This window comes from Bacillus rossius, chromosome 5 (assembly GCF_032445375.1).
Source record: "Bacillus rossius redtenbacheri isolate Brsri chromosome 5, Brsri_v3, whole genome shotgun sequence".
Classification (NCBI taxonomy): domain Eukaryota; kingdom Metazoa; phylum Arthropoda; class Insecta; order Phasmatodea; family Bacillidae; genus Bacillus; species Bacillus rossius.
In genome coordinates, this window is record NC_086333.1 from 73,553,286 (window position 1) to 73,568,547 (window position 15,262).

General features: G+C 37.7%; 1 protein-coding gene across 1 annotated transcript in view; it reads right to left on the bottom strand.

The window, feature by feature from the left end:
• Positions 1-1,099: 1,099 nt before the first annotated feature.
• Positions 1,100-15,262, bottom strand: part of LOC134532389 (neuroligin-4, X-linked-like) — a 222,089-nt gene continuing 207,926 nt past the window's right edge. Inside the window, exons 7-8 of the mRNA XM_063368824.1 lie at positions 7,475-7,593; positions 1,100-2,125 (exon numbers count right to left, since the gene is read on the bottom strand). Of these exons, the coding sequence (XP_063224894.1) occupies positions 1,263-2,125; positions 7,475-7,593 (982 nt within the window). The 3' untranslated portion in view covers positions 1,100-1,262. The remainder of the gene's footprint in view (positions 2,126-7,474; positions 7,594-15,262) is intronic.

Below are 15,262 nucleotides of genomic sequence, written 5' to 3' on the forward strand. Positions count from 1 at the left end.
TCTATCTCTTTATATATATATATGACTAAATTCTCATAAAAGGCTCTAACGGAGAATTAAATTCATATAAATATACATATTTAATTTTTTTTTAAAATGTGTTTTTAATTTTTTTCTTTTTGTGGAGGCTAGGTAAATAATAATAGCAAACACAGTCACTATAGTAAATTTTTAAACATAGCTTAATTTTTATTTGATTATCACCACTCCCAAACAACACACATAATTAACAGTTACTTGTTAGTTATTAGGCTTAATGTAGAAAATTCCTGACACAAAGAAATTCTGTCACAAAATTATTTTTTATTTCATTTTCCACGCCTGATGTAAAACACTGTTAACATTTCTATTATTTTTATTTGAATAGAATTCAATGTACGTAATTTAAAATGAAAGATCGAGAAACATAAATTGAAATAATAGTATACACCTTAAAATATTTTGGGTTTTTATGCATCAGTAAAAAAAATTATAAGGTTTTTTTAACACCATAATTTTCAGCAGTTCTGCACAAATGAAAACTTTAGTATAAAAAAGTTATACTAGAATAAAGGGTTACATTATAAAGGACATAGGATCTACATGATAACGAGAGTTCAAACCAAATATGCACAGAGAAATTAAATTGTATGAACGATACAAAATTTTACAACATGTAACAGTCAACAGAATTTACAAAGTCTGACGGTAACACGGGCGATATAACAGTTACTTAATCTCAGATATCGACCAGTAAAGAGGTGACCCATTTTTCTAATCACCGTAATCACGTAAATGTCTCGTTTTCACACACACAAAAAAAAATTACTCTTTCACACGAACTACGTCCCAAAAACACGTCAGTCTTTTTTTTCAACACTTGGCACGATCACTGAAACAGTTTTTTTTTTTTTTTTTAATAATGTTCGCAGGCTTTCACGGCCGTTGTCTGAAGTAGTTTGGCTTCTGGGTTGTAGCCGTGTCCTTTGGCGAATAATTCACCAATTTTTCGGTCGACATTGCAGTCGCCTGTAACTGCTCCCTGATGATGGCGACTGCAATGTCGACCGAAACGTCGGTGAATTATTCGCCAAAGGACACGGCTACAACCCAGAAGACAAACTACTTCAGTTTTTATTCTTCTTGTTTGTAGCTACCGATGTCTTTGGTGACGTATATGTTCCTCTTGAGCGGCCAGAAGTAGGTATTTAGGAAAAGAACCCGGGGAAGGAATGCTGGAGGATGAAGAGTCGACGACGCACTGGGGTCGCGGTCGGGGGGGATCAGACCCGCATCTCGTCCATCGCCGCGGCGGGCACCTTGAGCGCGCCCTTGCCCGCCGGCAGCAGGGGCTGCGACTCGGCGGGGCTCTTGCCGCGCGGGGGAGGCGGCGGCTGCGGCAGCGGCACGTGGAAGGCCACCGAGCCGTTGGGCGGCGACGGGGCCACGTTGTTGGGGCACTTCTGCGGCTGCAGCGCGCTCGGCGACGGCGGCGGCGCCTTCAGGAGGCTCGCCAGAGGGTGTTGGTGGCTGCCCTTCTTCCCTGGGGCTGGGCCCGTCTCCGCGGGGGAAGGGTCTCCGTCGACGTCCACCACGTACTGCGAGGTCGTCCGCGGCTTGCCCGCCTGCTGCTGCTGCTGCTGCTGCTGCAGGGTCTTCACCTCCAGCCGCGTCTTGTCGCGCTGGTAGTACACGCCGGCGAAGATGAGCACGTTGAGCACGAGCAGCGAGCAGCCGATGGCGATGGTGACGCTGAGCGCCGTGGAGTAGGCGGCGTAGCCGGCGGCCTCCAGCCCCGCCAGCGTGTCGTTGCCGTGCTGGAGCTGGTGCGTGGACGGCGACTGCCCGCGCGGCAGCAGGGGCACGCAGGTCGTGGTAGCCGCCGAGGGCTCGGCCGTGGGGCCGTCAGAGTAGTTGCCGCGCGGCGCCGCGGGCGAGCTGGGGCCGGCCTCTGCGGCGGGGAAGGCGCGCGACAGGGGGTCGGCGCGCACGACGCCGTCGTACAGGTCGGCGTCGTTGTGGTTGCGGAACAGGTTGTGGCGCGGCGCCGTGTCCTCCATGCCGGCGCGGTGCAGCTCCGGGATCAGCCGCAGCCACACGGACAGCTGGTGCGAGCGGAAGTGGTTCTTCATGCGCGGCTTCATGCCTGGAACAGACAGCCAGTGTAGCACGAACAGTTATTTTTCATGCTTCACATAGACAGCTAAGTACAGCCGTTGTAACACATACAGTTATTTAAACCAATTATTCTTATGCCTGAAATGGACAGCTAAGTACAGCCGTTGTAACACAAACAGTTATTTAAAGCAATTATTCTTCTTCCTGAAAAAAACAGTTAAGTTCAGCCATTGTAACACAAACAGTTATTTAAACCAAATATTTTATGCGTGAAATAGATAAGTACAGCCATTGTAACACAAACAGTTATTTAAAGCAATTATTCTTTTGCCTGAAAAAACAGCTAAGTTCAGCCATTGTAACACAAACAGTTATTTAAAGCAATTATTCTTCTGCCTGAAAAAACAGCTGTTACAACCATTGTTGCACAAACAGTTGTTTAAAAACGTCATTCTTTATACCACTTACGCGGACGAAAAGACTGAAAGGGTTAATGGACATTTCAAGTACAGCTCAACGCATCAATTGACAAAAAAAATTTGTAAATCCATGTTTACGAAAACATTTAAGCTACAAAAATGTTTATTCATGCCTGAAATTGACAAAATAGTCTTTATTCGAGTTTAAACAAAACAGCTGTCAGGAACTGAAGAGGTATTTTGTCCTAACTTCAAGCCAGAAATAGACAACGAAGTATAAAGCAAAATCTATAGAAGCAGTAATTGGACAAGAAGTAGTAAGTTGTGCCTGAAGTTGACAATAATGTCAACATCCATATTTATGATGACAATTCGTAATACCTAAATGGGGTTAAAATGTGTAGCTTTATGCCTGAAATAGAAAACCAAGTTTTTAATCTATAGTATAACTGACAGTTGTGTGATAAGATGTGTTTTTTTTGTTCCTGAAAAGGACAGAAATAATCAAAAGCCGAAGGCACGTCAACGGCTTGTGCGAACCGAAAAGGTTCATTATGTGCTGCATCGTGGCTTAAAAGAGACAGCAAAGCTAATAATTGCAAGACAGAAGCCTTATGCTGAAACACTTTCCTAACATACATGAAGAAATACCCGTAAAAGAAATTTCAGGGGTCAAAAAAGTTACACCTGGTAGAAATATAGCTGTATAAAAACACAGTCATATTGGAATGGAAAAATAAAGATATCTAGGGTAACGAAAATTCTTAACAAATATAAGTGGAGGGGACCATGCACGATTTTTTGAATAAAAGTGTTGAAAGGCGATCGCCTGGCTGGACGCATGAACTCCCAAAGGGCAGGGGCGCTAAGGGCGACACTGGCTAGCACATTACACGCTTCTTCGCCTCTACGCGCCAGTCACTGAATTGGCGTGTAGTCTACACGTCGGCAACGCACCTATGTAGGACCGTAAGAGGTGACCCTATAATTTTATTCTGTAATATTTAAGATAAAGTGATTTTCAGGACTTTTCCTGTACCACTTACAAGTACAATTTTTTAGTATTTTCAATACTTAAAAAGTACGTGAAAACACCCGTTCTTAACTTTTATCACTGTAAAATTGGCGTTTAACACGAAACATTGTATCGAAACTTGTATAGACAAGTGCAATGGCTGTTATAAAGGCTAACCGTAACTAGGCCGTTTTTAAGTAATCTCGAGCGGTTTATAAATGTCGCGTTAACTTCAGGATCTCGGTCAGCAGTTGGCGAACAAGCTGGGGGCTTCTTAAGAGTAATTGGTAATAATTAAAACTCTAAATTTGAAGCTGACAATGTTGCGTGATTCTTTTCATGCCGACGCTGTGTCGTTGAACAAAATACTGTTTTGTAAGTGGGTTTAAAAACTGTATTAATTAAGATTCTACCAAATGCACCAAGTCTCAGTTGTTAATTTTTCCAATAATAAGTTGATCACACCATGGTGATACAATTTTTTAGAAAACCACTCAGTAAAATTGATTATACATTGCAATAATTACGGTAAGCTGATAATTTTTGCCTGCACTAATTGATAATCTATTTATGTTTCAAACGTTATAAAAACTTCTCAAAATGTATATTAAAAATATTTAAGAATGTTTCCATTATTATCTTAAGAAAATGTAACAATTATGTGTTGTCGTTCGTTCAAAATATCGTTAGATTCTTAAGAAAAACCTTAACTTGGGTTGACAGTATATGGAATATATAACTTTAAGTTCAGAAAATCTACGAGGAAAATTAAGTATAAAAATAAATTAGTGGGCTAAAATTTGTTCAAGTATTATTTTTTTGAAACATGTTTAACCTTGTGAAAGTTTGGTTGAAACAAAATATCGCTTTAATTATTTGAGACTTTGCTCATACCAGGTTTTAATATAGGACCTTATAGGGCTATTTTGATAATCTATTAAAATATTATATAATTTTGCGTTAATTATTTTCGGCTTATGTCATTTCTTTGATGATTTTGCTACAAATCACGCGTGCTCTGTCTTAAAGTAGCCTTATTATCGTATGTGGTTAGCAGTTTTTGCCAACTTTCTTTTCAATATTTTTTGTGATTATGGAACTTTCCTAATGACTTTTCTCATTAATTTGATTGCTAGCATCTAAATTGTTTGATATGTTAATTGATTTGAGGATATCGTAAATGATTCATTTACAATTTTTAACTTTTATAAATACGTTTAACGGTCTCCCGTGTCCACATCGAAGCCCGGACAGTCGCTACTGGTCCAACTGGGAAAGTAATGACGAAGCAAATAGCTGCCAGCTGTCTGGCAGAACGTGGAAGCCGATCTGGCCGGTCCTACCATCTCCACTCCCAAATGGCAAAGCCCTGGCACTGGAATGTAGAGGGAGAGAGAGAGTTGTCTTTTATCTCCAGCTGAGTTTCTCCACACCCGCCGCGTTGCCTACTTGCAGGGGCGACGGGATTCCACGTCAGTCGACGAGATCTGCCAGTTGGGTCCGTTCGCTCGGAACGGCGGGGAAACCAGTGGGGTGTGGAATTACAGTCATATCTCCAGGGGTGAAGGAATGGACGGGGAAGTGGAAGAATGGCAATGTGACGCACTCACCTCGACCCCCACCCCCCCCCCCCCTTACCAAACAACCCTCCACCTTTCTTTCTTTATTTTTTTTTTAACACGCCCCTAAAAGACTCTTCCCCTCACATCTTCCCGTCCCTTTCTATTTTCTCTCGCAGGGGAAACGGGTTTGAGGAATTGATTTTGTTAGCACAGATGGCTCTTCTCTTTCGCCCAACCTCGTTTCTGTTCTTGTCTGGCGTTTCTCGAAGTCGCGAACAGTTGCGGGCGAATGGGGGTGTGGGAAGGGGGGTGGGTGAAGAAGAGGCAAGTGTTGGGGGTAAGGCGGAGGGAATTGGGAGGTTGTGAATCTGCGCGCACAGGCGCCCCGCATACACACATACACACACAGTGAGGAGCAGAGTTGTGTTGGGGGTGGTGGTGGGGGTTGGGGGGTGGGGAAATAGTCCACAAATCCTCTTTTCCCTCCAGCCCGCACGCCACCGAACTCGCAAAGCCACCCCCCTCTTGCACCCAATTTCCCCCACGACCGTCTAGTAGTGTTTACCCCCGCCGCTGAAAACATTGTCCCGTCCGTCGCGAGAGAGCGGGGACGGAGCTCAAGCAAGAGTCTTGACAACAAATTATTTGCATCCCGCCTTCTCTTGCGAAGGGCTTTCGGGGCGCGCGAGACAGTGTTTGCGCGGGGATCTCTTTGAAGTCCCCGCACGCGGCTGATGCTGCGAGGGAGGCCTAGTCTCGGGCGGAGAACGCTCAAGCCGTGCGCAAAGAAGTTCGCGGTTCATCAAGTCCACACATTTCAATCGTGAAATGTGTTTGGTACATTAAATAAACGATTTAAAATAAAACTGATTTGGAAAAATAGGCCTACTACTTTCAAGATTTATACATATTTATAATATTTATTGTAAGAAAAGCTTTAACCACATATGTGTTTTAAATAACCAGAAAATACTTGGGGATTAATTTTTTTTACGGTAGAATATAAAGCTTTAAAAAATTATTATTAAATATGTTAAACATTGTAAAAATACGAGTTAGTTCTGATGCAACTAACATTTAACGGGGAAATCTAAAAAAAAAAAAACTTAAAGAATCACAATATATCCAAATAAAGAATTTAAAACAAAAATATTACTTGAAAAAGGAATTGACCCACATTTATTTGTTTGTAATGTAAAACGAAAAAAAAAGAAGTTTAATAGTAATATTCCCTAATGGTTAAACTGGAAATCATAAATTTAGAGATAAATGACTTTTGATTTAAAAAATGTTTACGTAATGCATTCTTCTGACGGTAGAAACGCAAGCTAAAATGAACGATTTATGTATAATTTAATTTCCGCCTAAATTGGCGCAATTGAAAGGTAATTTTACGACGTTTGTATTTTGGTTTCTGTTCCAAAACCAATTTAGAAACTTCAGGAGATTCGTTTCGACTTACACACGCCTTTGTCATCCGCAGTATCCGCGATCTTTACCGAAGACAGACACACTTCAAGCTATAATACAATACTTCTTCTTTCCTGAAGGCTTCAGTGGGGTAATGGCGAGCACTGGAGGCTGAATTCGAGTCCTACCACATACATTAGTAGTTTTTCATGACAACGGTTGTAAATCATTAAATGCCTAGCTTACAAGAATATGTGAGTTTGAAACGTTATTCAATGGGACATTAATTTTTGCGTGAAAAATTCGCAAAACTCTTTAGATTAAAATAAGATACACCCAAGCCAGATATTTCATCTTGCAACTGACAGCCATCTGAAAGAGAATCATTGCATTATTCGGCCAGACCATTAAGGAAGTGGCTGTGATTCGTGTGCCAACAGTGGATATGCACCTTTAAGGAGCTCAACCAATCACAGAACACTGACGATGCTACAGTGTTTCAACATATATGTAGTCTCGAAATATTTTTGGCGAAAAACACATACCCTCAGTTATAAATATTTTTTTTTAATAATATGGGTTGTATTCATAATGTTCGCAGGCTTTCGCGGCCATTGTCTGAAGTAGATTGGGTTCTGGGTTGTAGCCGTGTCCTTGGTGAATAATTCACTGACGTTTCGGTCTACATTGCAGTCGTCATCATCAGGGAGCAGTTCCTTACTAGTTACTACTAGTTACTACCAGTTACTACTAGGTAACTGCTTCCTGATGATTGCGACTGCAATTTCGACCAAAACGTCGGTGAATTATTCGCCAAGGACATGGCTACAACCCAGAAGCCAAGCTACTTCATATGGGTTATAGCTTTGCAAATTTCCACTGATTAAATTTAAGTTATTACTGTATCGGGAGCCACTGAAATCATTTTTAATATGTAAAGAAACAAAGGTTCTTGTGTATGAATTACTTACTTATCTCGAGATATTTCTGATGTACATTGTCGTACTCTTCCCAGAAGATGTTTCTGAACCTGTTGCGTTCTTTAGACACGGGAAGTACAGCCTCCTGTTTCTGGTACTCATTTGGATTCCTGTAAACACGTTTCATCGGAACATGAGGCGAATAAAACCAAAAAACATCATTACTGTCAGTAAAATAAACAGCTGGTTAAAAGTTTCTAAATATATAATAATAACATAAAAATTTATTTTCATTTCGTAAATAAACATAAATAACTAAAATAATTGTAAGGATTAAACTCTAAAAGACGCCGTTACGGAAAACTACATTTGAGTTGATTTATTGCATACCGCGTTAAATATTATAAGTAAATAATATTAAAAATAGATAATTCTTATAATTAAGAATAAGAAGCACAAACATAAAACGGCGTATAAGTAAACCAAAGAAATATATTTTTTCATTGAATTTTAGCATTTAAATTAAAAATATATATATTATACAATAGTTAAGGATGGCAAAATCTTACACATTACTTTCCTTTGGAATTGCTATTTAATAATATAAACGGGAATCACAATTATTGTTACAAAAAAGTTTTACTGATTAATTTGAAAAAAAGGTGTGTTCCATTACTTTGCTGAATACAAAATACTATTTCTTGCTAGAAGCCTAAGTAGTTATGTTATCAAGAGTCCAAAATTTTTTATCAATGTAAAATCAGTTACAAAATAAGGGTAAATATGTCTTGCATGTTTCGATAAATTTTTATGGTACATAATTTAGTAGCATAAGTTGTCCCTTTATTCGTTCACATGAATGGAAACTCGGTAGTTTGCGCTGATAAGGCAACTCATGGTTCAGCCATCTGTACTACACAGTCCTACCGGGTGGTGTAGAAATATCGTGATTGTTTGACCAAACGAGAACATCTAAACCACACGTTAATTGCAATAATTATACTTGGACATCAATTAAGCTCCAAAAAGAAGCTATTGGTACCATTGGTCACGAAATATAGAGTGCACATTACTGATTTAATTGCTGTCCGCTTTAAATAACACGTGCACAGAATGTTGATAAATACTGGAAAACGAGTTATGGTAATCTGGCGAATGGCTGACCACTGATATAAAAGTATTGGTCCGTTCTCTTTGGCCATATCTGTATGCAGCATAAATAAGTTAACTGTATCTTTTAGAAAGAAATATTTGGCAAAACATAAGTTTATACTAACCAACTGGCTTTTGTGCATTAAATAAAAATAATTATGAAAACACATACACTTGTTAAGACAATATAATACTACAGTTATCATGGATAATTGGTAAGGCTACTTTATAAATACTTTTCTGGGTGTATTAAAAATTATAGTTAGTTGTAATTATAAAGAGATTCTTCTGAAGTTTTAGTGCTGTGATATTTTCTTATGAATAAAAGTAATATTTGTTTGTAATCATATAAATATTTTTGAAATAGAGAAATATGATATTAATCTTGCTGCTTAAAATATTATATATAGCCTAAAAGTAACCACAAGCTAAAAGGTTATGCAAATATTAACAAAGAGCCTTTATTGCGTTGTGATTACTTCTGATGAAAATTACCGTTTGCTGTTTAAAAATTTGGGTTCTAGAGAAAAATCTATTTTTAAAAAGTTCAGTCACAGTTTTGAACACAAAAAAAGCTTTCTAATAGGTGAATTTCATCATCTGCTCAGGCACTATTTCAAAATAGTTAGTTGTATCGCTCTTAAGACGCCAGTTAAAAAATTGATGAATATAACAAGCACTTTAATATAATTTAAAATACAAAACAAAATATTTATGAAAAAATTTATTTTAATATTGTGAAAATATGTAATGACTATACAAAAATTAGACAACAAATTGATTTTTATTAAGAACCTCCGGAAAATCTACATTGCGTGTTAATTGTCTCTAGACATTCAATAATCTTCCTTGATATGGATACTATTCAATATACACCAGGATAGCAACCATACTAGTAGTGCGACTCGTATGAAAATGCTCGATTGAATAGCGTTCACAACATATAGGAATTTGGTAATTGTAGCATGCTACAATTCAAATCTCTCTTAACATCTATTCCCGATAAATTTATTCCCATCATTAGTTTTGGAAAATTGGCACTATAGTGTTTGGTAAATTCACATTTGCAATTGGATGCCCAATATATACGTTGCCAAAACATACAAACTAAGCCACGGCCCACTACTTTATCACTGAATACAAATTCTGAAGCTATCGGCCTCGTCAAAATATGACGGTATGCTCCCATGAATGTTATCTTCGCGCCACGGACTTGACAACAAAGCTAGTAGGAAAAGATTAGCAAAGTGCATTGAAAATGTTGCACTGCAAGCAAATAAAAACAAAATTAAGGCGTTATAGTGTCAGTCAGTGAGACAGTCAGTAAGTCAGTGATGAGCGTATATATATATATGTTTGAAAGTCCTTTCTCCTACAGTGTCAAAAGCTTCAAAATTACTCGAAAACAAACGTTATTTTAGATTCATTTACGTGAAGTAATAAAACATAACTTTATCACAGTATTTTTTTTACCGTATATAACTTCAGCAGAAACAAAATGTTCTTGATGATGTTTTACAAAAGAAAGTTTATTATATAGGATATATTTTAAGTTCATTTATAATTTATGGTTCATTTCAAAAGTTTTAACGCAAATATCTTGTTAGATAATAGACAGTTATTAAGTTGTCAAAACTTCCGTATTCAATAATAAATAGTACATTAACAATTACAATTGTTTACGAACATTAGTTTCGATATTGAATTAAGTACTTTTTATGACACAATGAGAAGAACACGCAACTGATGATTAGAAATCCGGTTATTTTGTGGATTTAACAACCTTCAGGTAAAAAATATTAACGGGCATAAGTTTTAACAAACCTTATTTATTGCTTAATTTTCTGTTTTTCTCGAAAAAAAAAATTCTAATTTTGAAAAAACATGTATCCGATTTGCCCGTTCAGTTGTTGATGGGAGGTTAGGTAAACGATTTATGATCACAATTGAAGACGTATTGAAAACTAAAAGTGTTTGTTAAAAGTTTTGTAACATAAATTTGAAAATATTTCCTGCTTCTATATATATATAGTGTGCCTGTGTTCAGAAAGTTTTTTTTTCTATCTTGTCAGCGTAACACTTTGCGATTCAGTAGCGGCGAGGCACTCACATTTTTTTTTTTTTAATTTTTTTTTTTGCAAACGAAGACTACTGTGAGTCGGCGGGCGTAAGGGGTAAAATATTCCCTCGCAGCAGCTGGGAGGAACGAGAGATACGACCGGGTCGCTGTGGCTGGGAAAGTTGTCGGTAACCCGGGTTCCACACCTGCGACAGGCCTTTCTGTTTGCGGCGAGTGGGGCGGGTGGGGGAGGGTGCGAGTCGGTCCAGGGAGGAAGGAGAGGAATTTATTCACAAAACACAACCGCACACCACACACACACACACGCACACGCGCACACAAGCCGCAAGCGCGGACCACACAACACTCCCTTCCCGAACCCGCACGCAGGCGGTCGCACGCGTGTAGATTCACTCGTAGCACCATAGTCGCAACTGTTCCTTCTCTCTCTCTCTCTCACACACACGCATTTGCGAGAGAGCGCACTCCAAGCACCATACACGGACGGTTCCCGGTCTTGTTCAACAGCTAGTATAGGGTGAGGCCGTTCCCCGCCGGAAAACAACCACGCGGCCTCTTATGCAAACGCGACCCCCGCTTGCGTACAAGCCCGAAAACAAGAGTACCACCACGGCGGGACCTGTGTCCAGGGCACCGGCTGTGTGCCGCCGAACTTCCGAAAACCTACCCCCCCCCCTTTTCACCCCTCCCGAAGGGCTTTCAGGAAAGCGAATGGAAGCTTCGGACCTGCGGGTGGAAATCCTTCGAAATCGTCGACGTCCCACGACATTTGGGGGCGTCGTGATTCTGCGCCGAAACGAAATATATGCAAATGGGATAAGCACGTTCGGGAAACTCGCCGATGCTTTTCAAAAGACAAAGTTCCGTCTCGCAATCACGGAAGCACGGGGCCAACGGATTGGGATCTCAACGTGAGTCGTGGTTGATCAAAATTCTATTCCACAATCAAAACTATTTTGATGATAATGTCTTGATGTATTTTTTTTAATCTAAGTGTCCGAAAAGAAAATTTAATTAACTGTGCTACTTTTTTTTTTACTAAAATCACTAACAAATTTGTTTGCAAACAAAACTAATTTTATTGATGTGGCTAGGTGACAGTTTAAAAAGGTTTATTTTCTTTAAAACAAATCTGTCATTTGGGACTCTGTCTCACTTCGTTTATTTCGTTCTTTTTTCATTACTTTTGTTTGGTCTTTATCTAAAATTTCATCTTCATACCCGCTTGCTTTTGTTGTTCCGCCAGAAGTATTTCTCACATACATTCACTTAGTGTAACATCATAAGTGAAAAAAATGTGCGCAAGAAGTGTAATTGTTATCACTTGCATGACGGTTTACACCCATGATATTATATGAAAATATTTCGTGAACAAATGTTTAGTTATAATGATGGAAGAACAACCAGATGTAAAAAATACGTTTTCCGATGATCAATTAAATTAAAACTTTCTGTCTTTGTAAAACCAATTACATGAGCTACAAAAGTTTGTTGCACTCTTGTATAATTGAATCATACATTTAATCGAAATCGTCTAATTCCGTTTACTGATATAACTGGCCCCTATCTTTCCACTTCCGAACTGAATTATTAGCGGAAGTGTTTAGCTAAACCTACCGTCTGTTCAGGCATAAATTACAATAGCAAATTCCAACATCGGAAGCCTCATTGAAAATTCACTCCATGATTCGCTGTTACAAGATTTATGCGTTAAGCAAACACTGACTGATATATTTTGAAAAAAAATGCCTTGCGCATAAGTTCTGAGCGCGCATAAATTGCCATGAAGGTTATCAATATCAACGCATGCGTGAAACCGGTAATACTGTTGATATTCTCTGACGTGGGCATGATACGGAAAATAAAATGAACATGATATACAGTTTACCAATTCACTGAACATGTAAATATTGATTCTGAGTAGTTAATGTATTACTGATAAATGTAAAATCCCTAGTTTTGCTTCGAATATTCTTATTAACAATATTTTTTACATCTATCATTAAGAATATATACATAACTTTTAAGCCTATAAATTCTTCTAAAAATTTTGTGAAATAATATAATAGGTTTTTAAATGAAGTGGCTCTATTTATTAATAATTTTATGACTTAAATAATCCTAAGAAATCGAGGAAAATTAACTTTCAGGTTACGTATGAACAATATTTTTTTGATAAAAATTAAAGATATTTCTCTTTTGAATTCCTGAATATGTATTTTAGTCATATTGCCAATAAAGACGGAGAAAATGGTTACTTATGGAGGATTGGGTTATTTTCAATTTCAATTTTGGATAAATATTTTCATTAATTAAGTATAACGTGACTGTTAACTTAATAAGAAATGTTTGTTTATTTAAAATACAAAATATAAACAATTTTTAATTCAACTTTTTTATCAAGATAATATATGCATTAAATAATATAAATTACCTACTTATACAGATTTTCTTTTTACAATTTAACTGGCAATTATTACAAAATAATTTTCCCATATTGGTTAACAATTGCTTATTCTTACAAAATTTGTGTTTATTCATATTGACGAACACAAAAATTATTTTCCCTGTTTTTACATTGGAGCAATTTTATAAAATATTTGACAGTTCAAGTATACCTTGTCATTGTAGCTTATCTTTATGTGGTATAAAAATAATTAAATATACCCATAAAATCATATCAAAATACGAAACGAATGTATTAATATTTTTTTGTATACGTGTACACAAAATACGTTCCTATAAATCTGTTGGTGGCAAGTATAAAAACTTATTATTGTAATTACTATATAATTTTTTCTTACAATTCAAAGTAAGTTTCGGCAGCATTACTTTTATTTTAACAATACTCGCCGTCTGCAAAGAAAGTAGCTTTTTTATATTTCAATTGCACGAACTGAAAGGCAACATAAATTTTCTTCCGGAAAAACTTACCCAATGATTTTACGTTACTTGAAACACAGAATATAATACCACTTATTCTGTAGGCGGAGAATACATGCCTCATTTAAGATAGGCGAGTTAATTTATCTTTCAATAAATACTTACTTCAAGTAGAAGAGTTTACTTTTAGGTAATACGCACATGAGCTGAGAGAACGTAATTCGGATATGTATTGGTATTGTGAAATTTAGTGCGTGGGTTCTTTATTTTACTAGCAACAAAATAACGCAAGTGAAAGGCTGCTGTTAATTCACCTTAAGGGGTGGTATCCTTAATGATTGTGTTTAAATAAAATCATGATTTATTCAAATCTTAAAAAAAAATCATAATAAATATTTTGTTAATTGTTTATCAAATTATTTTCAAATTTCATGAACACTAATGTAATGTCAACCTTCTCACGAACTAAAACAATAAAATCATGTTGAAAACAGTTATGTATTAACTGTTTGTGTGTAGCCTTTGTCATGTATCATTTAATTTTTTGTATATCTTAATAAATCAATAAAAATTGTTTTTTTTTCCTTTAATCATACAAACCTGTGTTTTCCAATTTTCACTGATTTATTTTTAAAAATACAAAGATATTGAGTAATAAATTTTAAAGGCTTCAAACAACACGATTACATGCTTTTAGTTAATGCTGTAGTTGACACAAATAAAAGGTTTATAACAACATTTAAATAAATATGTTTCTATTTTTTTTCCTCATTAAAAATATAATGGTAGTAAGTAATATTACGAATTTGTTTGAAATAATTAACAGATTAACAAAATTATGGACGCAAAATGATTTACGATAGCACTCCTTAATCGCGCTCGCGGAAGGTAGCGGAACGATCCCTCGAGCGGCTTCGTGCGCCAGTGCGCTCGTGTTGGGCGACAACAGCGTCCCTGTGTCGGATCGGACCGGACGCTCCCGGCCGTACGGGCCTGCTCGTCAGACGGACGACCGACGACCGAAGCGCATCGACGCGTGCGCCGGGAACCTGATGACGGCCCGGATGCGGGGCGCATCCGTCAGCGGGCACGTCGGATGTTGGGAGGTCATCAGGCATGGCGGCTTGTCTAGAGTGTGTGTGTGTGGACTGCCATTGAAGCCAATAGATCCAGCAGGAAGTTCCCTCGATTCCCTTTGCGCTCGCCTCGGTGACGAGACACAACAGTGGCGTACGACGGGAAAGGCAGTACCGTGGCACGCATGAGGTGGGATACGCGTGCCAGCTTGTGCCTTTAAAAAAAATTGGTTGTCTGTAATGTCGGTTTACGGACGATAGTTAAACGTGACATCATAAAAAAACGTTGATGAAATGATTGCATACTTTTATTAATAAAATTGAATCATTTTTATTTTAATAATAAAAGAATAAAAACTTGAAATTATACTCGTAATCAGATTTTTAAAATGCAAGAATAAATAACCTTCATTGCCGAAATTGTTGTTGTAATAAGCAACGAAAACCACATTAACTTTTCACTTCACTTTTAAACAGTCGAGTGGAAGAGAGATAGATGCGGCGCAAGCGTACAATGAGCGTAACGGGACTCAGCGTAACGGAACAATGTGCGTAACGGGACACATCGTAACGGAACAATGTGCGTAACGGGACACTTTTTCGTGCGTGCAGACGGCGTTCATCGATTTATTAGACGTCACATAAAAA